We start from the raw sequence: 25,914 nt of genomic DNA on the forward strand, positions 1-25,914 counted from the left end.
ATAAATAGAAAAATGAAATAAAATAAAAAATAAAAATAAAATAAAATAAAATAAAAATAAAATAAAAAAAATCTAATAAAATAAATAGAAAAATGAAATTAAAAAAAAATAAAATAAAATAAAATAAAATAAATAAAATAAAAATCTAATAAAATAAATAGAAAAAATGAAATTAAAAAAAAAGTAAAATAAATAAAATAAAACTCTAATAAAATAAATGAAAAAATGAAATAAAATTAAAAATAAAAATAAAAAAATAAATAAAATAAAAAATCTAATAAAATAAATAGAAAAAATAAAATAAGTTTTAAAATAAAATAATATAAAATAAATAAAATAAAAATCTAATAAAATAAATAGAAAAAATGAAATAAAATTAAATAAAAATATAATAAAATAAAATAAATAAAAAATAAAAATCTAATAAAATAAATAGAAAATAATAAAATAAAATAAAAAAAAATAAATAAAATAAAAAAAAATAAAATAAAATAAAATAAAATAAAATAAAATAATAAAATAAAATAAAATAAAATAAAATGACATAAAATGACATCAAATAAATTAACCCTTGCAGGTGTGGAGGTTTCCCTGCAGCGCCTCCCCTCCCCCTCCCTGCTCAGCTCCGACATTTCCCCAGTGAAGCTCCAAGTGCAGCTCCAGAGCGCTGAGAGACTGCGGCTGACGGTCAGACTGGGGGGAAAATACGGAATTTGGGAAAAAATCATGAATTTGGGAAAAATGGCAAATTTTGGGAAAAAATCCTGAATTTGGGAACATTCTGTGTTTGGGGGAAAAAATCCGGAATTCGGGAAAAATAATGAATTTGGGAAAAAATCCTGAATTGGGGAAAAATCTGGAATTTGGGAAAAAATCCTCAATTGGGGAAAAATAATGAATTTGGGAAAAATCCTCAATTGGGGAAAAAATCCACAATTTGGGAAAAAATCCTCAATTGGGGAAAAATGGCAAATTTTGGGAAAAAATCCTGAATTTGGGAACATTCTGAGTTTGGGGGAAAAAACCCGGAATTCGGGAAAATATAATGAATTTGGGAAAAAATCCTGAAAATCCTGAGTTTGGGAAAAAATCCTGAATTTGGGAAAAAATCCTCAATTGGGGAAAAATCCTCAATTGGGGAAAAATAATGAATTTGGGAAAAAATCCTCACTTGGGGAAAAAATCCTCAATTTGGGAACATTCTGAGTTTGGGGGAAAAAATCATGAATTTGGGAAAAAATAATGAATTGGTAAAAATAATGAATTGGGAAAAATCCTGAATTTTGGGGAAAAATCCTGAATTTGAGGGAAAATCTTGAATTGGGGAAAAAATACTGAATTTGGGGAAAAATAATGAATTGGGGAAAAAATCCTCAATTGGGGAAAAATCCTGAATTGGGGAAAAAAATCCTGAATTTGGGAAAAAATCCTGAAAATCCTGAGTTTGGGAAAAAATCATGAATTTGGGGAAAAATCCTGAATTTGGGAAAAAATCCTGAATTTGGGGAAAAATCCTGAATTTGGGAAAAAATCCTGAAAATCCTGAGTTTGGCGGAAAAATCCTCAATTTGGGAACATTCTGAGTTTGGGGGAAAAAATCCTGAATTTGGGAAAAATCATCAATTTGGGAAAAAATAATGAATTTGGGAAAAATCCTGAATTTGGGAAAAATAATGATTTGGGGAAAAATCCTGAATTTGGGAAAAATCCAGAATTTGGGAAAAAAATCCGGAATTTGGGAAAAATCCTCAACTGGGGAAAAAATCCTGAACTGGGGAAAAATATGGAATTTGGGAAAAAATCCTCAATTGGGGAAAAATCTTCAATTGGGGAAAAATATGGAATTGGGGAAAAAATCCTCAATTGGGGAAAAATGGCAGATTTTGGGAAAAAATCATGAATTTGGGAACATTCTGAGTTTGGGGGAAAAAATCCGGAATTGGGGAAAAATCCTGAATTGGGGAAAAATCCAGAATTTGGGAAAAATAATGAATTGGGGAAAAATCCTGAATTGGGGAAAAATCCTGAATTTCAGAAAAAATCCCGAATTGGGAAAACATCCTGAATTGGGGAAAAATCCGGAATTTGGGGAAAAAATCCGGAATTTGGGAAAAATCCTCAACTGGGGAAAAAATCCTGAACTGGGGAAAAATATGGAATTTGGGAAAAAATCCTCAATTGGGGAAAAAATCCTCAATTGGGGAAAAATATGGAATTGGGGAAAAAATCCTCAGTTGGGGAAAAATGGCAGATTTTGGGAAAAAATCATGAATTTGGGAACATTCTGAGTTTGGGGGAAAAAACCTGGAATTGGGGAAAAATCCTGAATTGGGGAAAAATCCTGAATTGGGGAAAAATCCTGAATTTGGGAAAAATAATGAATTGGGGAAAAAATCCTGAATTTGGGAAAAATCCTGAAAATCCTGAGTTTGGCGGAAAAATCCTGAATTTGGGAACATTCTGAGTTTGGGGGAAAAAATCCGGAATTCGGGAAAATATAATGAATTTGGGAAAAAATCATGAATTTTGGAAAAATCCTGAATTTGGGAAAAATATGGAATTGGGGAAAAATATGGAATTGGGGAAAAATATGGAATTGGGGAAAAAATCCTCAACTGGGGAAAAATCCTAAATTTGGGAAAAAATCCGGAATTTGGGGAAAAATCCTGAATTGGGGAAAAAATCCGGAATTTTGGGAAAAATCCAGAATTTGGGGTTTGGGGGAGTTCAGGTTTTGGGTGGAGAAATGTGGGATTTGGGTTGAGCTTTGGGTTGTTTCCTTTCCTTTTCCCCTTTATTTTCCTTTTTACAATTTCCTTTCCTTTCTTCCATTTCCCTTTTCAAATTTTCCCTTTTTTCCCCTTTTTTCCCTTTTCCCATTTCCCTTTATTTCCCTTTATTCCCATTTTTCCATTTCCCATTTCCCATTTCCCTTTTTTCCCTTTTATTCCCATTTTTCCATTTCCCTTTTCCCATTCCCCCTTTATTTCCCATTTCCCTTTTCCCATTTCCCCTTTATTTCCCTTATTCCCATTTTTCCCTTTTTTCCTTTTCCCATTTTTCCCCTTTATTCCCATTTTTCCCATTTCCCTTTTCCCATTTATTTCCCTTTTTCCCATTTTTCCATTTCCCTTTTCCCATTTCCCTTATTTCCCTTTTTTCCCATTTTTCCCTTTTTTCCTTTTCCCATTTTTTCCCTTTATTCTCATTTTTCCACTTCCCATTTTCCTTTTCCCTTTTTTTCCCTTTATTCCCATTTTTCCATTTCCCTTTTCCCATTTCCCTTTTTTCCTTTTTTCCCATTTTTCCCTTTTTTCCTTTTCCCATTTTCCCCCTTTTTTCCTTTTTTCCATTTCCCTTTTCCCATTTCCCCTTTATTTCCCTTTATTCCCATTTTTCCCTTTTTTCCTTTTCCCATTTTTTCCCTTTATTCCCATTTTTCCATTTCCCCTTTATTATTTAACTTAATTTATTTCATAAAATTTATTTAATAAAATTCTCAATTCCCAATTCCCAAAATCCCATTTTCCCCATTTTTCCCGTTATTTCTCCCGCAGTTTCTCGACCCCAAATCTCGCCGTTTCGAGGTTCCGGATTCCCACCTTCGGTCATTTGCTGCTCCTGCAGCTTCTGAGCCAAAATATCGACTGAAAATCCTGGAGAATCCCTTTGGGCTCCAAGTCAGCCGAGTCAGCAGCGGGACACTGCTGTGAGACAAAATCCCCAAAAATGCAGTTTTTGTGCCTTTTTGGGAGGTTTTGGGTGGTTTTGGGCATTTTTTGGTCTTTTTTTGGATTTTTTTGGGTGTTTTTTGGGTGGTTTTTTTGCATTTTTGGGTGTTTTTTGGGTGTTTTTTAGGCATTTTTGGGGTGTTTTTTGGATTTTTTTGGGCATTTTTTAAGGTTTTTTGGGTGTTTTTTGGGCATTTTTTGGGTGTTTTTTTGGATTTTTTTTGGCATTTTTTAGGTGTTTTTGGGTGTTTTTCGGGCATTTTTTGGGTGTTTTTTGGATTTTTTGGGCATTTTTTTAGGTGTTTTTTGGGTGTTTTTTTGGATTTTTTTGGGCATTTTTTGGGTGGTTTTTGGGCATTTTTGGGTGGTTTTTGGGTATTTTTTTGGCATTTTTAGGGTGTTTTTTGGTGGTTTTTTTGACATTTCTTGGGGTGTTTTTTGGGCGTTTTTGGGCATTTTTTGGCATTTTTGGGGCATTTTTTAGTGGTTTTTGGGTAATTTTTTAGTGGTTTTTTTTACTTTTTTGGCTTCTTTTGATCCAAGTCAGCCGAGTCAGCAGCGGGACAGTGCTGGGAGCCAAAATCCCTGCTTTTCACCCCAAAATCTGCCGCGGGGTTTGGACCCAAAACCACCCCAAAAATGCCCCAAAAAAGACCCGAAAAATGCCCCAAAAATGCCCAAAAAACGCCCCAAAAAATGCCAAAACCACCCAAAAAAACACCCCAAAAAGGCCAAAATACCACCCAAAAACGCCCAAAATGCCCCAAAAAATACCCAAAAATGCCCAAAAACACCCAGAAAAACAACAAAAAAGCCCCAAAAAAGCCCAAAAACCACCAACAAACGCCAAAAAACACCAGAAAAATTCCCAAAAACGCCCCAAAAAACGCCCCAAAAACATGAAAGAAAAGCCCCAAAAATGCCAAAAAATGCCCAAAACCGCCCAAAACACATCCAGAAACACCGAAAACCGCCAAAACCACCCCAAAAACATGACAGAAAAGCCCCCAAAATGCCCAAAAAATGCCCAAAATGCAGAACAACCCTCATAAAAAACCCAAAAGAGCCCAAAAACTACCAAAAACGCCCAAAACCGCCCCAAAACCTGCCAAAACCACCCCAAAAAACACCCCAAAAATGCCCAAAAAGCACCCAAAACGGCCCCAAAAACGCCCGAAAAGACGCCAAAACCATCCCAAAAACATGACAGAAAAGCCAAAAAATGCCCAAAAATGCCCAAAATGCAAAAAAAAACCCCATAAAACACCCCAAAACTGCCCCAAAAACCACCAAAACCACCTCAAAAACATGAGAGAAAATGCCCGAAAATGCCCAAAAATGCCCAAAAATGCCCAAAAACCCTCATAAAACACCCCAAAAAAGCCCAAAAACCACCAAAAAACGCCCCAAAACCACCAGAAAAACGCCCAAAAAATGCCCCAAAAAACGCCGAAACCACCCCAAAAACATGAAAGAAAAGCCCCAAAAATACCCAAAAAGCAAAAAAACCCTCATAAAACAACCCAAAAAATCCCAAAATTTGCTGAAAATCCCCAAATTTCCCGAAAATCCCAAAATTCTCATTTTCCCTCCCCAAATTCCCATTTCTCCCCCAAAAATCCCAAAATTCCCTCAGAAATCAACACCCCAAAATCCAAAAAAATCCCCCAAAAATTCCCATTTTTCTCCCCAAAATTCCCATTTTTTTGCCAGATTTGACACCCAAAAAACCCCCAAAAAATCCAAAAATTCCCATTTTCCCCCAAAATATGACTCCCAAAAATTCCAAAAAAATACTAAAAACCCCAAAATTCCCATTTTTCTCTCCAAAATTCCCATTTTTCCCTCCAAAATCCCAAAATTCCCCCGCAAATCAACATCCAAAAAAATCCCAAAAAATCCCAAAATTCCCATAAAATCCCAAAATTCCCATTTTCCCTTCAGATTTGACACCCAAAAATCCCCAAAAAATCCCAAAATTCCCATTATTTTTCCCCAAAAAATCCCCAAAATTCCCATTTTCCCCCCAAAATATGACTCCCAGAAATTCCCCACAAATCCTAAAAACCCCAAAATTCCCATTTTTCCCTCCAAAATTCCCATTTCTCTCCCAAAAATTCCCATTTTTCCTTCAAAATTCGACACCAAAAAATCCCAAAAAATCCCCAAATTCCCATAAAATCCCAAAATTTCCCATTTCCCCTTCAGATTCGACACCCAAAAATCAAAAACCCCCAAAATTCCCATTATTTTCCCCCAAAAAAATCCCAAAATTCCCATTTTCCCCCCAAAATTCGACATCGAAAAACCCTAAAAAATCCCAAAATTCCCATTTTTCCCCCAAAATCCCAAAATTCCCCCAGAAATCAACACCCAAAAATCCCAAAAAATCCCCAAATGCCCATTTTCCCCCCAAAATGTGACACTCAAAAATCAACCAAAAACCCCAAAATTCCCATTTTTCTCTTCAAAATTCCCATTTTCCTCCCAAAATTCGACACCAAAAAACCCCCAAAAAATCCCAAAATTCCCATTTTTCCCCCAAATCCCAAAATTCCCATTTTCCCTCTCAGATTCAACACCCAAAAATCCCAAAAATAAAACCAAAAATCCCAAAATTCCCATTTTCCCCCTCAGATTCGACTCCCAAAAATCCCAAAAAATCACAAAAATCCCAAAATTCCCATTTTTCCTCCCCAAAATTTCCCAATAAATTCCCATTTTTTCCCAAAATCCCGTTTTTCCCCAGGCTGGACTCGTCCCTGGCCCCGCTGGTGTTTTCGGATCAATTCCTGCAGATCTCCATCCGGATTCCCAAAAACTCCAACCTGTTTGGTTTTGGGGAACATTTCCACGGAAAGTTCCGGAAGGATTTCCGATGGACAGACTGGCCGATGTTCAGCCGGAGAGGCGCCGGGGAGGCTGTGAGAGAGGGGAAATTTGGGAAATTTGGGGAAATTTGGGGAAAATTTGGGACATTTGGGGAAATTTGGGATCTGAAATTTGGAGATTTTGGGGGATTTGGGAAGAATTTGGGGGGAATTTTGGGGATTTTGGGAAAAATTTGGATCCAAAATTTGGGGATTTTGGGAAAATTTGGGGAATTTGGGAAAATTTGGGGAAATTTGGATCCAAAATTTGGGAAAATTTGGGGATTTGAAATTTGAAGGGGAAATTTGGGGATTACTAATTTGGGAAATTTGGGTTGTTGAGGTGGGGAATTTGGGACATTTGGGGAAAATTGGGATCAAAATTTAGGAAAATTTGGGGATTTGGGGAAATTGGGGGGAATTTTGAGATTTTGGGGGAATTTGGGAAAATTTGGGGATTTAGGGAATTTGGGAAAATTTGGGGAAATTTCGGAAAAATTTGGGAAAAATTGCGAAATTTGGGATAAAATTTGGGGAAATTTGGGGGATTTGGGAAAAATTTGGATCCAAAATTTGGGGATTTTGGGAAAAATTTGGATCCAAAATTTGGGGATTTTGGGAAAAATTTGGGGAATTTGGGGAGAATTTGGGGAGAATTTGGGGATTTGGGGAATTTGGGAAAATTTGGGGAAATTTGGGATCCAAAATTTGGGAAAAATTTGGGAAAATTGCGAAATTTGGGATCCAAAATTTGGGGCATTTGGGGGATTTGGGGAAAAATTTGGATCCAAAATTTGGGAAAATTTGGGGGATTTGGGAAAAATTGGGATCCAAAATTTGGGGATTTTGGGAAAATTTGGGGAATTTGGGGGTTTTGGGAAAATTTGGGGAATTTGGGGAGAATTTGGGGAGAATTTGGGGAGAATTTGGGGAAATTTGGGAAAAACTGGGAAAAATTGGGAAAAATTGGGAAATTTGAGATCTGAAATTTGAGGATTTTGGGAATTTGGGAGAATTTGGGGAAATTTGGGGGAAATCGGAGATTTGGAGGAAATTTGGGATCCAATATTCGGGGAAATTTGGGAAAATTTGGGAAAATCTGGGATCAGAAATTTGGGAAAATTTGGGGAAATTTGGGGAAAATTTGGGGAAATTTGGGATCTGAAATTGGGGAAATCTGGGAGAATTTGGGGAAATTTGGGACATTTGGGGAAAAATTGGGATCCAAAATTTGGGAAAATTTGGGGGATTTGGGAAGAATTTGGATCAAAATTTGGGGATTTTGGGAAAATTTGGATCCAAAATTTAGGGGATTTTGGGAAAATTTGGGGTGGGGGTTTTGGGAGAAATTTGGGGGATTTGGGGAGGTGGATTTTTGGAAAATTTGGGATAATTTGGATCCAAAATTTGGGGGTTTTGGGAAATTTTGGGGATTTGGGGAAATTTTGGGAAATTTCGGAAAAACTGGGAAAAATTGGGAAATTTGGGAAAATCTGGGATCTGAAATTTGGGAAAATTTGGGGATTTTGGGAAAATTTGGGGAAATTTGGGATCCGAAAGAAATTTGGGAAAATTTGAGATCTGAAATTTGGGGAATTTGGGGGTTTTGGGGTTTTGTGAAATTGGGTGGAATATTGGGGGTTTTTTGGGAAAATTTGGGGATTTTGGAAAAATTGGGATCCAAAATTTGGGGAAAATTTGGGGAAAATTTGGGGAAAATTTGGGGGATTTGGGATCTGGAATTTGGGGAAATTTGAGAAAATTCGGGAAAATTTGGGAAAATTGGGATCCAAAATTTGGGAAAATTTGGGGAGAATTTGGGGATTTTGGGAAAATTTGGGGAAATTTGGGATCCAAAATTTGGGAAAAATTTGGGGAAAATTGCGAAATTTGGGATCCAAAATTTGGGAAAATTTGGGGCATTTGGGAAAAATTTGGATCCAAAATTTAGGGATTTTGGGAAAATTTGGGGAATTTAGGGGATTTGGGGGGAATTTGGGGAATTTGTGGATTTTGGGAAAATTTGGGGAAATTTGGGATCTGAAATTTGGGGATTTTGGGAAATTTTTGGGGGTTGGGAAAATTTGGGATTTGAAATTTGGGAAAAATTTGGAAAAATTGGGGGAATTTGGGGAAATTTGGGGGTTTTGGGAAAATTTGGGGAAAATTTGGGGAAATTTGAGATCTGAAATTTGGGAAAATTGGGGAATTTGGGGAGTTTGGGGAAATTTGGAGATTTTTGCAACATTTGGGAAAATTTGGGTATTTTGGGATCTGAAATTTGGGAAAATTTGGGGAGTTTGGGAAAAATTGAGGAATCTCTTAAAATTTGGGGATTTGGGAAAATTTGGGAAAATTTGGGATTTGGGAAAATTTGTGAAATTGGGCGGAATATTTGGGTTTTTTTGAAAATTTGGGAAAATTTGGGATCCAAAATTTGGGAAAATTAGGGGGTTTTGGGAAAATTTGGGGAAATTTGGGACATTTGGGAGTTTTGGGAAAAATTGGGGAATTTGGGGAAATTTGGGAAAATTCGGGGATTTTGAGAAAATTTGGGAAAAATTGGGAAAATTTGGGGCTTTTGGGAAAATTTGGGGAAATTTTGGGGAATTTGGGGAAAATCTGGGATTCGGAATTTGGGGATTTTGGGACCTGAAATTTGGGGAAATCTGAGATCCAAAATTTAGGAAAATTTGAGGATTTTTGGAAAATTTGGAAAAAATTGGGAAAATTTGGGGGTTTTGGGAAAATCTGGGAAAATTTGGAAGTTTTGGGGAAATTTGGGGAAATTTGGAGGTTTTGGGGAAATTTGGGGAATTAGGGAAAATTTGGGATTTGGGGATTTTGGGATCTGAAAATTGGGAAAATCTGGGATTTTGGGGAAATTTGGGGAAATTTGGGGAAATTTGGGATCCGAAATTTGGGAAAAATTTGGTAAAAATTTGGGAAAAATTGGGAAATTTGGGATCCAAAAGTTGGGAAAAATTTGGGAAAATTTGGGAAAATTGGGATCTGAAATTTGGGAAAATTCAGGGAATTTGGGAAAATTTGGGGAATTTGGGGAATTTGGGAAAATCTGGGATGTGAAATTTGGGGGAATTTGGGGGTTTTAGGAAAATCTGGGGAGTTTGGGATCCAAAATTTGGGAAAATTCAGGGATTTTGGGGAAATTTGGGGAAATTTGGGGAAATTTGGGAAAATTTGGGGAAATTTGGGAAAAATTGGGAAAAATTGGGGATTTGGGAAAATTTGGGATCCAAAATTTGGGAAAATCTGGGAAAATCTTGGATCTGAAATTTGGGAAATTTTGAGGAATTTGGGAAAATTTGGGATCTGAAATTTGGGAAAATTTGGGATCCAGAATTTGGGGATTTTGGGAAAATTTGGGAAACTTTAGGATCTGAAATTTGGGAGAATTTGGGAAAATTTGAGATCTGAAATTTGGGAAATTTTGGGATTTGGGGTTTTGGTTGAACGTGACAAAAATATGGGATTTTGGGGGAATTATTTTGGGGTTTTTTGGGAATTTTTGGAATTTTTGGGTGTCGAATCTCGGGGGGAAAATGGGAATTTTGGGATTTTTGGGATTTTTGGGATTTTTGGGTGTTGAATTTTGGGCGGAAAAATGGGAATTTTGGAATTTTTGGATGTTGAGTTTTGGGGGAAAATGGGATTTTTGGGATTTTTTGGGATTTTTGGGTGTCAAATCTGGGGGAAAATGGGAATTTTGGGAGGAAAAATGGGAATTTTTGGGATTTTTGGGTGAAATTCCTGTTGGGTTTTTGGGGAAATTTTGGGATTTGGTGGATTTGGGATTTTTGGAGATTTTTAGGAAATGAAATTTTTCCCATTTTTTCCCCAGAAAAACGAGAATCTCTCCGGAGTTCATCCTTTTTTCCTGGTTTTGGAAGGAAATTCCGGAAATTCCTTCGGAGTTTTCCTGCTGAACAGCAACGCCATGGGTGAGGAAAATCAGGGAAATTCGGAAAAATCCTGAAAATCAACATTTTTGGCTGAAAAAAAAAGAAAAAAACCCCAAAAATCAACATTTTTAACCAAAAAAAGAGCAAAAAATAGCCTGAAAATTAACATTTTTAGCTTAATAAAACCAGAAAAATCAACATTTTTAGCTAAAAAAAGGCCAAAAATTGCCTGAAAATCCACATTTTTAGCTTTAAAAAAACCTGAAAAATCAACATTTTTAATTTAAAATCTCCCAAAATAAATAAACATTTTTTGTTTAAAAAAACTCAAAAATTGCCAGAAAAATCAACATTTTTAACCAGAAAAAGAGCAAAAAGTAGCATAAAAATCAGAATTTTTAGCTAAAAAAGAGCCAAAAAATAGCCTGAAAATCAACATTTTTAACTGAAAAAAAGCCAAAAATAAATCAACATTTTTAGCTAAAAAAAGAGACAAAAATTATCTGAAAATCCACATTTTTAGCTAAAAAAAAGCCAAAAAATAACCTGAAAAATCAACATTTTGAGCTAAAAAAGGACAAAAATAAATCAACATTTTTAGCTAAAAAAAACCAAAAGAAAATAGTTTGAAAATCAACATTTTTAGCAAAAAATCCCCAAAATAAATCAACATTTTTAGCTAAAAAAGCACCAAAAATTGCCTGAAAAAATCAACATTTTTAGCCAAAAAAAGAGACAAAAATTGCCTGAAAATCAACATTTTTAACCAAAAAAAAGAGCAAAAAATAGCCTAAAAATCAGAATTTTTAGCTAAAAAAAAGCCAAAAAATTGCCTGAAAATCAACATTTTTAACTGAAAAAAAGCCAAAAATAAATCAACATTTTGAGCTAAAAAAGAGACAAAAATTGCCTGAAAATCAACATTTTTAGCTTTAAAAACTGAAAAATCAACATTTTTAACTCAAAAGAAAGAGACAAAAATAGCCTGAAAAATCAACATTTTAACAAAAAAGCCCAAAATAAATCAACATTTTTAGTTAAAAAAACACCCAAAAATTGCCTGAAAATCAATATTTTGAGCTAAAAAAAGGTGAAAAATCAACATTTTTAGCTTAAAAATTGCCAAAAATTGCCTGAAAAAATCAACATTTTGAGCTAAAAAAAGAGACAAAAATTGCCTGAAAAATCAACATTTTTAACCAAAAAAAGAGAAAAAAAATAGCCTAAAAATCAGAATTTTTAGCTAAAAAAAGAGTAAAAAATTACCTGAAAAATCAACATTTTTAAATTTAAAAAAAGCCAAAAATATATAAACATTTTTAGCTAAAAAGGCGACAAAAATTATTTGAAAATCAACAATTTTAGCTAAAAAAAAGCCAAAAAATAACCTGAAAAATCAGCATTTTGAGCTAAAAAAGGACAAAAATAAATCAACATTTTTAGCTAAAAAAAAACCCAAAAGAAAATAGTTTAAAAATCACCATTCTTAGCCAAAAAAAACCCCAAAATAAATCAACATTTTTAGTTAAAAAAAAAAACCCAAATAGGCTGAAAATCAACATTTTTTTAGCTAAAAAATGGTGAAAAATCAACATTTTTAGCTTAAAAATTGCCAAAAATTGCCTGAAAAAATCAACATTTTTAGCTTTAGAAAAACCTGAAAAATCAACATTTTGAGCTAAAAAAAGAGCCAAAAATTGCCTGAAAATCAACATTTTTAACTAAAAAAAAGCCAAAAAATAACCTGAAAAATCAGCATTTTGAGCTAAAAAAGGACAAAAATAAATCAACATTTTGAGCTAAAAAACCCCAAAATAATATCGTTTGAAAATCACCATTTTTAGCCAAAAATTGCCTGAAAAAATCAGCATTTTTAACTTAAAAAATAGACAAAAATTGCCTGAAAATCAACATTTTTAGCTAAAAAACCCCAAAATAAATCAACATTTTTAGTTTTTAAAAAAACCCAAAAATTGCCTGAAAATCAACATTTTGAGCTAAAAAAAAGGTGAAAAATCAACATTTTTAGCTTAAAAATTGCCAAAAATTGCCTGAAAAATCAACATTTTTAATCAAAAAAAGAGCAAAAAATAGCCTAAAAATCGGAATTTTTAGCTAAAAACAGGACAAAAAATTGCCTGAAAAATCAACATTTTTAAATTAAAAAAAGCCAAAAATAAATCAACATTTTTAGGTTAAAAAAAAAGCCAAAAATTGCCTCAAAAATCAACATTTTTAATTTAAAATCCCCAAAATAAATTAACATCTTTAGTTAAAAAAAAAAACCAAAATAAGCTGAAAATCAACATTTTTTTAGCTAAAAAAAGGTGAAAAATCAACATTTTTAGCTTAAAAATTGCCAAAAATTGCCTGAAAAAATCAACATTTTGAGCTAAAAAAAGAGACAAAAATTGCCTGAAAAATCAACATTTTTAACCAAAAAAAGAGAAAAAAAATAGCCTAAAAATCAGAATTTTTAGCTAAAAAAAGAGTAAAAAATTACCTGAAAAATCAACATTTTTAAATTTAAAAAAAGCCAAAAATATATAAACATTTTTAGCTAAAAAGGCGACAAAAATTATTTGAAAATCAACATTTTTAGCTAAAAAAAAGCCAAAAAATAACCTGAAAAATCAGCATTTTGAGCTAAAAAAGGACAAAAATAAATCAACATTTTTAGCTAAAAAAAAACCCAAAAGAAAATAGTTTAAAATCACCATTCTTAAAAAAAACCCCAAAATAAATCAACATTTTTAGTTAAAAAAAAACCCAAAATAGGCTGAAAATCAACATTTTTTTAGCTAAAAAAAGGTGAAAAATCAACATTTTTAGCTTAAAAATTGCCAAAAATTGCCTGAAAAATCAACATTTTTAGCTAAAAAAAGAGACAAAAATTGCCTGAAAAATGACATTTTTTGCTTAAAAAAACCCCAAAATCAACATTTTTAACCAAAAAAGGAGCAAAAAAATAGCCTGAAAATTGGAATTTTTAGCTTAAAAAAAAGCCTGAAAAATCAGCATTTTGAGCTAAAAAAGGACAAAAATAAATCAACATTTTGAGCTAAAAAACCCAAAATAATATACTTTGAAAATCTCCATTTTTAGCCAAAAATTGCCTGAAAAAATCAACATTTTTAGCTGAAAAAATAGACAAAAATTGCCTGAAAAATGACATTTTTTGCTTAAAAAACCCCAAAAATTAACATTTTTTTACCCAAAAAAATCCCCAAAAAATCCCCAAAAATCCCCAAATCCCAAAATGTCAGAAATTTGGCTAATTTTGGGTGATTTTTCCCAATTTTTCCCATTTTTCCAGAGGTTTCCCTCAGCCCAGCTCCTGCAGTCACTTTCTGCACAATTTCATTGAATTCATTTCATTCAGTGAGAATTCAACCAAAATCAACATTTTGAGCTTAAAAAAAATCCAAAAAAATTGCCTGAAAATCAGAATTTTTGGCTTTAAAAAAAAAAGAAAAAAAACCCAAAAATCAACATTTTTAACAAAAAAAAGAGACAAAAAATAGGCTGAAAATTGACATTTTTAGCTTAAAAAAAAACCTGAAAAATCAGCATTTTGAGCTAAAAAACCCAAAAGAAAATAGTTTGAAAATCAACATTTTTAGCAAAAAATCCCCAAAATAAATCAACATTTTTAGCTAAAAAAAAGCCAAAAATTGCCTGAAAAATCAACATTTTTAACTAATAAAAAATTCAAAAATTGCCTGAAAAAATCAACATTTTTATCTACCAAAAGAGACAAAAATTGCCTGAAAAATCAACATTTTAACCAAAAATCCCCAAAATAAATAAACATTTTTAGTTTAAAAAAAACCCAAAAATTGCCTGAAAAAATCAACATTTTGAGCTAAACAAAAAAAGCCAAAATAACCTGAAAATCACCATTTTTAGCAAAACAAAACCCCAAAATAAATCAATATTTTTAGCTAAAAAAAAGGACAAAAATTGCCTGAAAAATGACATTTTTCGCTTAAAAAAACCCCAAAAATCAACATTTTTTACCCAAAAAAACTCCCCAAAAATTGCCTGAAAATCAATATTTTGAGCTAAAAAAAAGGTGAAAAATCAACATTTTTAGCTAAAAAATTGCCAAAAATTGGCTGAAAAAATCAACATTTTTAGCTAAAAAAAGAGACAAAAATTGCCTGAAAATCAACATTTTTAGCTTAAAAAAACCCCAAAAATCAACATTTTTTACCCAAAAAAATCCCCAAAAATTGCCTGAAAAATCAACATTTTGAGCTAAAATAAAGGTGAAAAATCAACATTTTTAGCTTAAAAATTGCCTGAAAAATCAGCATTTTGAGCTAAAAAAAAGCCAAAAAAACCTGAAAATCACCATTTTTAGCTAAAAAATCCCCAAATAAATTTTTAACATTTTTAGTTTATCAAAATCAACATTTTTAGTTTAAAAAAACACCCAAAATTGCCTGAAAAATCAACATTTTTAGCTAAAAAAATTGCCAAAAATTGCTCAAAAAATGACATTTTTCGCTTAAAAAAACCCCAAAAATCAACATTTTTTGCTAAAAAAAACCCTTGAAAATCAACATTTTAACCAAAAAAAAGAGGAAAAAAAAAGCCTAAAAATTGGAATTTTTACCTTAAAAAATCCCTGAAAAATCAGCATTTTTAGCCAAAAAAACCCCAAAAATCCACATTTTTACCCAAAAAAATCCCCAAAAAATCCCCAAAAATCCCCAAATCCCAAAATGTCAGAAATTTGGCTAATTTTGGGTGATTTTTCCCAATTTTTCCCATTTTTCCAGAGGTTTCCCTCAGCCCAGCTCCTGCAGTCACTTTCTGCACAATTTCATTGAATTCATTTCATTCAGTGAGAATTCAACCAAAATCAACATTTTGAGCTAAAAAAAAATCCAAAAAAATTGCCTGAAAATCAGAATTTTTGGCTTAAAAAAAAAAAAGAAAAAAACCCCAAAAATCAACATTTTTAACCAAAAAAAGAGAGTAAAAAATACCTTAAAAATTGGAATTTTTAGCTTAAAAAACCCTGAAAAATCAGCATTTTGAGCTAAAAAAGGACAAAAATAAACCAACATTTTTAGCTAAAAAAACCCAAAATAAATCAACATTTTTAGCTAAAAAAAAGCCAAAAATTGCCTGAAAAATCAACTTTTTTAGCTAAAAAAATAGACAAAAATTGCCTGAAAAAATCAACATTTTTAACCAAAAAAAGAGCAAAAAATAGCCTAAAAATCAGAATTTTTAGCTAAAAAAAGAGACAAAAATAACCTGAAAAATGACATTTTTGGCTTTAAAAAAACCCCAAAAATCAACATTTTTAGCCAAAAAAAGAGCAAAAAAAAAGCCTAGAAATCAACATTTTTAGCTTTAGAAAAACCTGAAAAATCAACATTTTTAGCTAAAAAAAGAGACAAAAATTACCTGAAAATCAACATTTTAAATGAAAAAAAGCCAAAAATAAATCAACATTTTTAGTTAAAAAAACCAACAGAAAATAGTTTGAAAATCACCATTTTTAGCCAAAAATTACCTGAAAAAATTAACATTTTTAGCTTAAAAAAGCCAAAAATTGCCTGAAAAATGACATTTTTCGCTTAAAAAAACCCCAAAATCAACATTTTACCCAAAAATCCCCAAAATCCCCAAAAATCCCCAATCCTGTCAGAAATTTACAATTTGGGTGATTTTCCCCAATTTTTCCCATTTTTCCAGAGGTTTCCCTCAGCCCAGCTCCTGCAGTCACTTTCACAATTTCATTGAATTCATTTCATTCAGTGAGAATTCAACCAAAATCAACATTTTGAGCTAAAAATCCAAAAATGCCTGAAAATCAGAATTTTGGCTAAAAAAACAAAGAAAAAAACCCAAAATCAACATTTTAACCAAAAGAGAGTAAAAATACCTTAAAAATTTTTAGCTTAAAAAGCCTGAAAATCAACATTTTGAGCTAAAAAAGCACAAAATAAATCAACATTTTTAGCTAAAAAAACCAAAAGAAAATAGTTTGAAAATCACCATTTTTAGCCAAAAATTGCCTGAAAAAATTAACATTTTTAGCTTAAAAAAAAGCCAAAAATTACCTGAAAATCAACATTTTTAAATGAAAAAAGCCAAAAATAAATCAACATTTTTAGCTAAAAAAAGAGACAAAAATTATCTGAAAATCCTCATTTTTAGCTAAAAAAATGCCAAAAAATAACCTGAAAAATCAACATTTTGAGCTAAAAAAGGACAAAAATAAATCAACATTTTTAGCTAAAAAAACCAACAGAAAATAGTTTGAAAATCACCATTCTTAGCCAAAAAAAACCCCAAAATAAATCAACATTTTTAGTAAAAAACCCAAAATTGCCTGAAAATCAACATTTTTTTAGCTAAAAAAAGGTGAAAAATCAACATTTTTAGCTTAAAAAATAGACAAAAATAACCTGAAAAATCAACATTTTAACCAAAAAACCCCAAAATAAATCAACATTTTTAGTTAAAAACACCCAAAATTGCCTGAAAAATCAACATTTTTAGCTAAAAAAATTGCCAAAAATTGCCCGAAAAATGACATTTTTCGCTTAAAAAAACCCCAAAAATCAACATTTTTTGCTAAAAAAAACTTGAAAATCAACATTTTAACCAAAAAAAAGAGGAAAAAAAAAGCCTAAAAATTGGCATTTTTAGCTTAAAAAACCCTGAAAAATCAGCATTTTTAGCCGAAAAAACCCCAAAAATCAACATTTTTTACCCCAAAAAAATCCCCAAAAATCCCCAAAAACCCCCAAAATCCCAAAATTTCGGAAATTTGGCTAATTTTGGGTGATTTTTCCCAATTTTTCCCATTTTTCCAGAGGTTTCCCTCAGCCCAGCTCCTGCAGTCACTTTCTGCACAATTTCATTGAATTCATTTCATTCAGTGAGAATTCAACCAAAATCAACATTTTGAGCTTAAAAAAAAATCCAAAAAAATTGCCTGAAAATCTGAATTTTTGGGTTTAAAAAAAACCAAGAAAAAAACCCCAAAAATCAACATTTTTAACCAAAAAAAAAGAGTAAAAAATACCTTAAAAATTGGCATTTTTAGCTTAAAAAAACCTGAAAAATCAGCATTTTGAGCTCAAAAATCCCCAAAATAAATCAACATTTTGAGCTAAAAACACCCAAAATATTGTAGTTTGAAAATCACCATTTTTAGCCAAAAATTACCTGAAAAAATTAACATTTTTAGCTAAAAAAAGCCAAAAATTGCCTGAAAAATGACATTTTTCGCTTAAAAAAACCCCAAAAATCAACATTTTTTTACCCAAAAAAATCCCCAAAAATCCCCAAAAATCCCCAAATCCCAAAATGTCAGAAATTTGGCTAATTTTGGGTGATTTTTCCCAATTTTTCCCATTTTTCCAGAGGTTTCCCTCAGCCCAGCTCCTGCAGTCACTTTCTGCACAATTTCATTGAATTCATTTCATTCAGTGAGAATTCAACCAAAATCAACATTTTGAGCTTAAAAAAAAATCCAAAAAAATTGCCTGAAAATCAGAATTTTTGGCTTAAAAAAAAAAAAGAAAAAAACCCCAAAAATCAACATTTTTAACCAAAAAAAAGAGCAAAAAATACCTTAAAAATTGGAATTTTTAGCTTAAAAAAAGCCTGAAAAATCAACATTTTGAGCTAAAAAAGGACAAAAATAAATCAACATTTTTAGCTAAAAAACCCCAAAATAATATAGTTTGAAAATCACCATTTTTAGCTAAAAATTGCCTGAAAAAATCAACATTTTTAGCTGAAAAAAGAGACAAAAAAAGCCAGAAAATCAACATTTTTAGCTAAAAAACCCCCAAAATTGCCTGAAAAATCAATATTTTTAGCTAAAAAAAGGTGAAAAATCAACATTTTTAGCTTAAAAAAGCCAAAATAAATCAACATTTTTAGCTAAAAAAACCCCAAAGAAAATAGTTTGAAAATCACCATTTTTAGCTTAAAAACCCAAAAATAAATCAACATTTTTAGCTAAAAAAAGCCAAAAATTGCCTGAAAAATCAACATTTTTAACTAATAAAAAATCAAAAATTGCCTGAAAAAATCAGCATTTTGAGCTAAAAAAAAGCCAAAAATTGCCTGAAAATCAACATTTTTAGCTAAAAAAAGAGACAAAAAAAGCCTGAAAAAAATCAACATTTTAACCAAAAATCCCCAAAATAAATCAACATTTTTAGTTAAAAAAACCCCAAAATAGGCTGAAAATCAACATTTTTTTAGCTAAAAAAAGGTGAAAAATCAACATTTTTAGCTAAAAAAAGGTCAAAAATTGGCTGAAAAAATCAACATTTTTAGCTAAAAAAAGAGACAAAAATTGCCTGAAAAATGACATTTTTTGCTTAAAAAAACCCCAAAATCAACATTTTTAACCAAAAAAGGAGCAAAAAAATAGCCTGAAAATTGGAATTTTTAGCTTAAAAAAAAGCCTGAAAAATCAGCATTTTGAGCTAAAGAAGGACAAAAATAAATCAACATTTTGAGCTAAAAAACCCAAAATAATATACTTTGAAAATCTCCATTTTTAGCCAAAAATTACCTGAAAAAATCAACATTTTTAGTTTAAAAAATAGACACAAATTGCTCAAAAAATGACATTTTTTGCCCAAAAAAACCCCAAAAATCCACATTTTTTTACGCAAAAAAATCCCCAAAAATCCCCAAATCCCAAAATTTCAGAAATGTGGCTAATTTTGGGTGATTTTTCCCAATTTTTCCCATTTTTCAGAGGTTTCCCTCAGCCCAGCTCCTGCAGTCACTTTCAGGACAATTGGAGGAATTTTGGATTTTTACGTTTTTTTGGGAGAAACTCCTGAGCAGGTTGTGCAGCAATACTGCCAGGTGGGATTTTGGGGGGAAAAACGGGAATTTTGGGAATTTTTGGGAATTTTGGGGTGAAATTTGGGAATTTTGGGATTAAATCGGGGAATTTTTGGGGCAAAATAAGGGAATTTTGGGGTGAAATTGGGAGATTTTGGGGGAAATTCCTGGTTTTTTTGGGGGTAAAATTGGGGAATTTTGGGGTGAATTTGGGGGATTTTGGGAATTTTTGGGAATTCTGGGGGGTTTGGGGTGGAATTGGGGATTTTTGGGATGAAATTGGGGAATTTTGAGGTGAATTCTGGGGATTTTGGGGTGAAATTGGGGAATTTTCGGGGTGAAATCTGGGAATATTTTGGGATGAAATTGGGGAATTTTAGGATTAAATTTTGGAATTTTTGGGGTGAAATTGGGGAATTTTGGGGTCAAATTGGGGAATTTTGAGGCAAAATCTGGGAAATTTTGGGGTGAAATGTGGGAATATTTTGGGATGAAATTGGGGAATTTTGGGATTAAATTTTGGAATTTTGGGGTGAAATTTGGGAATTTTTGGGGTGAAATCTGGGAATTTTGGCGTGAAATTTGGAAATTTTGGAGAAAATTTGGGAGATTTTGGGATTTTTAGGAATTCCAGGTGGTTTTGGGTGGAATTCCTGGATTTTTGGGGTGAAATCAGAGATTTTTTTTTTGTTAAATCGGTGAAATTTTGGGTGAAATTGGGGAATTTTGGGGTGAAATTGGGGAATTTTTGGGGTGAAATTGGGGAATTTTTGGGGTGAATTCCAGGAATTTTGGGATTTTTGGGAATACCAGGTGGGTTTGGGTGGAATTCCTGGGTTTTTGGGGTGAATTCGTGGAATTTTTGGGGTGAATTCTGGGAATTTTGGGGCAAAATCAGTGAAATTTTGGGGTCAAATTGGGGAATTTTTGGGGTCAAATTTTGGAATTTTTGGGGTGAAATCTGGGAATATTTTGGGATTCAATTGGGGAATTTTGGGATTAAATTTGGGAATTTTTGGGGTGAAATTGAGGAATTTTGGGGTTAATTCCTGGGATTTTGGGGATTTTTTGAATTCCAAGTGGTTTGGGGTGGAATTGGGGATTTTTGGGATGAATTTTGGGAATTTTTGGGATGAATTTGGGGAATTTTTGGGGTGAATTTGGGGGGATTTGGGGGTGAAATTGGGGAATTTTGGGATGAAATCAGATAATTTTGGGGTGGAATTTGGGAATTTTGAGGAAAATTCGGGGGATTTTGGGATTTTGGGAATTCTGTGTGGTTTGGGGTGGAATTCCTGGATTTTTGGGATGTGACCTTCTGGATTTGGGGTGAAATCTGGGAATTTTGGGGTCAAATTTGGGAATTTTGGGGGAAAGTCAGAGAATTCTGGGAGGAAATTGGGAAATTTTGGAGAAAATTCGGGGGATTTTGGGATTTTTGGGAATTCCAGGTGGTTTTGGGTTGAATTCCTGGATTTTTGGGATGCAGCATTTCGGATTTGGGGTGAAATTGGGGAATTCTGGGGAGAAATCAGAGAATTTTGGGAATTTTGGGGTGAATTCCAGGGATTTTGGGGTGAAATTTGGGAATTTTGGGGTTAATTCTGGGAATTTTTGGGGTGACATTCAGGGATTTTGGGTGAAATCAGTGAAATTTTGGGGTGAAATTGAGGAATTTTGGGGAGAATTCTGGGGGTGTTGGGGTTATTTCTGGGTTTTTTGGGATGAAATCTGGGAATTTTGGGGTGAAATCATAGAATTTTTGGGGTGAAATTGGGGAATTTTGGGGTGAAATCAGGGAATTTTGGGAATGTGAAGAGTTTTTGGTTTGAGTTCCCAATTTATCCTCTAACTCCTCCCAGATTTGGGGTGAATTTTGGGGATTTCAGGACTCTGAGGGTTGAAATCTGAATTGTTGAATTTTGAATTTTGAAATTTTGAATTCTGAATTCTGAATTTTTGAATTTTTGAATTTTTGAATTTTCGAATTTTCGAATTTTTGAATTTTCGAATTTTTCAATCTTTGAATTTTTGAATTCTGAATTTTGAAATTTTGAATTTTCGAATTTTCGAATTTTGAATTTTAAATTTTGAACTTTTGAATTTTCGAATTTTTAAATTTTTGAATTTAAATTCGAATTTTTGAATTTTGAATTTTGAATTCTGAATTTTAATTTTTGAATTTTTGAATTTTGAATTTTTGAATTTGAATTTTGAATTTTTCAATCTTAATTTTTGAATTCTGAATTCTGAATTTTTGAATTTTTGAATTTTTGAATTTTCGAATTTTTCGAATTTTTGAATTTTGAATCTTTGAATTTTGAATTCTGAATTCTGAATTTTCAATTTTTGAATTTTTGAATTTTTCGAATTTTGAATTTTCGAATTTTCGAATTTTTGAATTTTTGAATTTTTGAATTTTTGAATTTTCGAATTTTTGAATTTTCGAATTTTTGAATTTTCGAATTTTTGAATTTTTGAATTTTTGAATTTTTGAATTTTCGAATTTTTGAATTTTTGAATTTTCGAATTTTTCAATCTTTGAATTTTTGAATTCTGAATTCTGAATTTTTGAATTTTTGAATTTTTGAATTTTCGAATTTTCGAATTTTTGAATTTTTGAATCTTTGAATTTTTGAATTCTGAATTCTGAATTTTCGAATTTTTGAATTTTTGAATTTTCGAATTTTTGAATTTTCGAATTTTCGAATTTTTGAATTTTTGAATTTTCAAATTTTTGAATTTTCGAATTTTTGAATTTTTGAATTTTCAATTTTTCAATCTTTGAATTTTTGAATTCTGAATTTTTGAATTTTGAATTTTCGAATTTTTGAATTTTCGAATTTTCGAATTTTTGAATTTTTGAATTTTTGAATTCTGAATTCTGAATTTTTGAATTCTGAATTCTGAATTTTTGAATTTTTGAATTTTCGAATTTTTGAATTTTTGAATTTTTGAATTTTTGAATTTTCGAATTTTTCAATCTTTGAACTTTTGAATTCTGAATTTTTGAATTCTGAATTTTGGGTTGAATTGGCAGTTTAACTCGTCCCAGATTTGGGATAAATTCCGCGAATTTCGTGTCTCTGAGGAGCGAAATTCCGAATATTGGATTTATCCCGAATTTTGGGTTGAATTCCCAGTTTATTGGACTCCCAGCTCTGCCCTCCTACTGGTCGTTGGGATTTCAGGTGGGAAAAGAAGGAATTCAGTCCTTGCAGGAGATGAAGGAAGTTGTGGAGAGAAACAGAAATATTGGAATTCCTTATGTGAGTAAAATATTAATTAAAAATATTTTAAAAATTAATTTTTTAATTTTAAATTGGTTTTAATGCAAAAATATGATTTTATACTATTTTATATTATATTATTGTTATATTAAATTATTATATTTATAATACAGAATTCCTTATGTAGTGAAATATTAATTAAAAATAAATGTAAAATATTTTTAAATTAATTTTTATTTTTAAATTAGTTTTAATGAGATAATAGAATTTTATACTGTGAGTAAAATACAATTTAAAACAGTTTTAAAATACTAAATAAATTAATTTTATGAATTTTAAATTGTTTTTAATGCAATAATATAATGTTATATTATATTATCATATTAAATTATTATATTTATAATGCATAATTCTCTACGTGAGTGAAATTCAATTAAAAATAAATATTTAATGTTTTAAAAATTAATTTTTAATTTTAAATTGGTTTTAATGAGATAATAGAATTTTATAATATTTATATTATATTAATATTATATTAAATTATTATGTTTATAATACATAATTCTCTATGTGAGTGAAATTAATTAAAAATAAATGTAAAATAGTAAAAATTAATTTTTTAATTTAATTTTTTAATGCAAAAATATATTGTTATATTGTTGTATATTATATTATTATATAAAATAATTATATTTATAGTACATCATTCCCCATGTGAGTGAAATTAATTAATAATCAATAGAAAATATTTTGAAATTTAATTTTTAATTCAATTTTTAAATGTGATAATATAATTTTATACTGTTATATATTATATTATTATAGAAAATAATTCTATTTATTATACATAATTCCCTATGTGAGCCAAATTTTCCCAAATTCCCACTTTTTTCCCAGGAATTTCCAACCAAATTTTCCCAAAATTCCCATGGAAACCAAAATAAAAATTCCAAATTTTCCCAAAATCCCATTTTTCCAGGAATTTCTCTCCATGGAAACCAAAATTAAAAATTCCAAAGTTTCCCCAAATTCCATGGGAACCAAAATTTTTAAAAATTCCAAATTTTCCCAAAATCTCATTTTTCCAGGAATTTCCCTCCACGGAAACCAAAATTTAAAATTCCAAATTTTCCCAAAATTCCCATTTTTTTTCTAGGATTTTCCTCCCAAATTTTCCCAAAATTCCCACTTTTTTCCCAGAAATTTCCCCCCAAACTTTCCCAAATATTCAGTTTTCCCAAAATTCAATTTTTTCTGGGAATTTCCCCTCTAGGACATAGAAAATAAATAAATGAAAAAACCCCAAATTTTCCCAAATTCCCACTTTTTCCCAGGAATTTCCACCCAAATTTTCCCCAAATTCCCATGGAAACTGAAATAAAAAATCCAAATTTTCCCAAAATCCCATTTTTTTGGGGAATTTTTTCCAGAACATCCAATACACCACCTTGGACTCCATGGAATCCAAAATAAAAAAATTCCAAATTTTCCCAAATTCCCACTTTTCTCCTGGAATTTCCCAGCATGGAAACCATGGAAACCAAAATGAAAAATTCCAAATTTTCCCAAAATTCCATTTTTTCCGGGAATTTCCCACCACAATCTCCATGGAAACCAAAATTAAAAATTCCAAATTTTCCCAAATCACGAAAACTTAAATAAAAAATTCCAAATTTTCCCAAAATCCCACTTTTTTCCCTATAATTTCCACCCAAATTAATTCCCACTTTTCCCCAGGAATTTTCAATTCCAAATTTTCCCAAAATCCCACTTTTTCCATATTTTTTTCCAGGACATCCACCTGGCCACCCGCGACTGCTGGGAGAATCGCAAAGATTTCACTTTCGACCAACTGAGATTCGCCGACCTCCCGAAATTCCGGGAATTCCTCAACTCCGCCGAGCAGAAACTCCTCATCGTCCTGGTCAGTCAATTCCCTTTTCCCAAAATTCCTGGAATTTGGGGGATTTTTGGGGAATTTTTTTTGGATTTTTCCCGAATTTTGGGGATTTTTCCCAAATTTTGGGGAATTTTTCCTAAATTTTGGGGAATTTTGGGTAATTTTTCCCAAATTCTGGGGATTTTTGGGAAATTTTGGGGAATTTTTGGGGAATTTTTGGGGAATTTTTGGGGAATTTTTTCAAATTTTGGGGAATTTTTCCCGAATTTTGGGGATTTTTCCCAAATTTTGGGGAATTTTTCCCGAATTTTGGGGAATTTGAGGGGATTTTGGGGGATTTTGGGGAATTTTTTTTGAATTTTGGGCAATTTTTCCCGAATTTTGGGGAATTCTTGGGGATTTTTGGAGAATTTTGGGGGATTTTTTTGAATTTTGGGGAATTTTTCCCGAATTTTTGGGGAATTTTGGGGATTTTTTGGGGGATTTTTTGGGAATTTTTGGGGAATTTTGGGGAATTTTGGGGGATTTTTCCCGAAATTCCGGGAATTCCTCAACTCCTCCGAGCAGAAACTCCTCATCGTCCTGGTCAGCGAATTCCCTTTTCCCAGATTTCCCGCAATTTGGGGAATTTTCCCCGAATTTTGGGGGATTTTGGGGGATTTTGGGGGAAATTTTCCCGAATTTTGGGGAATTTTTTGGGATTTTTGGGGAATTTTTTTGGAATTTTGGGGAATTTTTCCCGAATTTTGGGGAATTTTTCCTGAATTTTGGGGAATTTTTCCCGAAATTCCGGGAATTCCTCAACTCCTCCGAGCAGAAACTCCTCATCGTCCTGGTCAGTGAATTCCCCTTTCCCAAAATTCCCGGAATTTGGGGAATTTTGGGGAATTTTTTGGTGATTTTTCCCGAATTTTGGGGAATTTTGGGGAATTTTTCCTGAATTTTTGGGGATTTTTGGGGAATTTTTCCTGAATTTTGGGGAATTTTTGGGGAATTTTGGGGATTTTTGGGGGATTTTTGGGGGATTTTTGGGGGATTTTTGGGGAATTTTGGGGGATTTTTGGGGGATTTTTCCTAATTTTGGGGAATTTGGGGGATTTTTTGGGGATTTTGGGGAATTTTTCCCGAATTTTGGCAATTTTTGGGGAATTTTGGGAATTTTGGGGAATTTTGGAGAATTTTTTTTTAATTTTGGGGAATTTTTGGGAATTTTTGGGGAATTTTTTGGGATTTTTGGGGATTTTTGGGGAATTTTCCCCGAATTTTTTGGGAATTTTGGGATTTTTGGGGAATTTTGGGGATTTTTTGGGAATTTTGGGGATTTTTGGGGGATTTTTGGGGAATTTTGGGGAATTTTGGGGGATTTTTGGGGAATTTTGGGGAATTTTTGGGAATTTTTCCCGAATTTTGGGGAAT

The 25,914-nt window shown here is 31.7% G+C and overlaps 1 protein-coding gene across 1 annotated transcript in view; it reads left to right on the plus strand.

The window, feature by feature from the left end:
* The first annotated feature begins 549 nt into the window (after positions 1–549).
* LOC146423102 (maltase-glucoamylase-like) overlaps positions 550–25,914 on the plus strand; it is a 205,763-nt gene continuing 180,398 nt past the window's right edge. Inside the window, exons 1-5 of the mRNA XM_085045072.1 lie at positions 550–687; positions 3,558–3,709; positions 6,481–6,655; positions 22,512–22,637; positions 24,391–24,522. Coding sequence (XP_084901198.1) covers positions 550–687; positions 3,558–3,709; positions 6,481–6,655; positions 22,512–22,637; positions 24,391–24,522 — 723 coding nt within the window. The remainder of the gene's footprint in view (positions 688–3,557; positions 3,710–6,480; positions 6,656–22,511; positions 22,638–24,390; positions 24,523–25,914) is intronic.

Source organism: Lichenostomus cassidix, unplaced genomic scaffold, assembly GCF_008360975.1.
Source record: "Lichenostomus cassidix isolate B80296 unplaced genomic scaffold, HeHo_3.0 HiC_scaffold_34, whole genome shotgun sequence".
NCBI lineage: Eukaryota > Metazoa > Chordata > Aves > Passeriformes > Meliphagidae > Lichenostomus > Lichenostomus cassidix.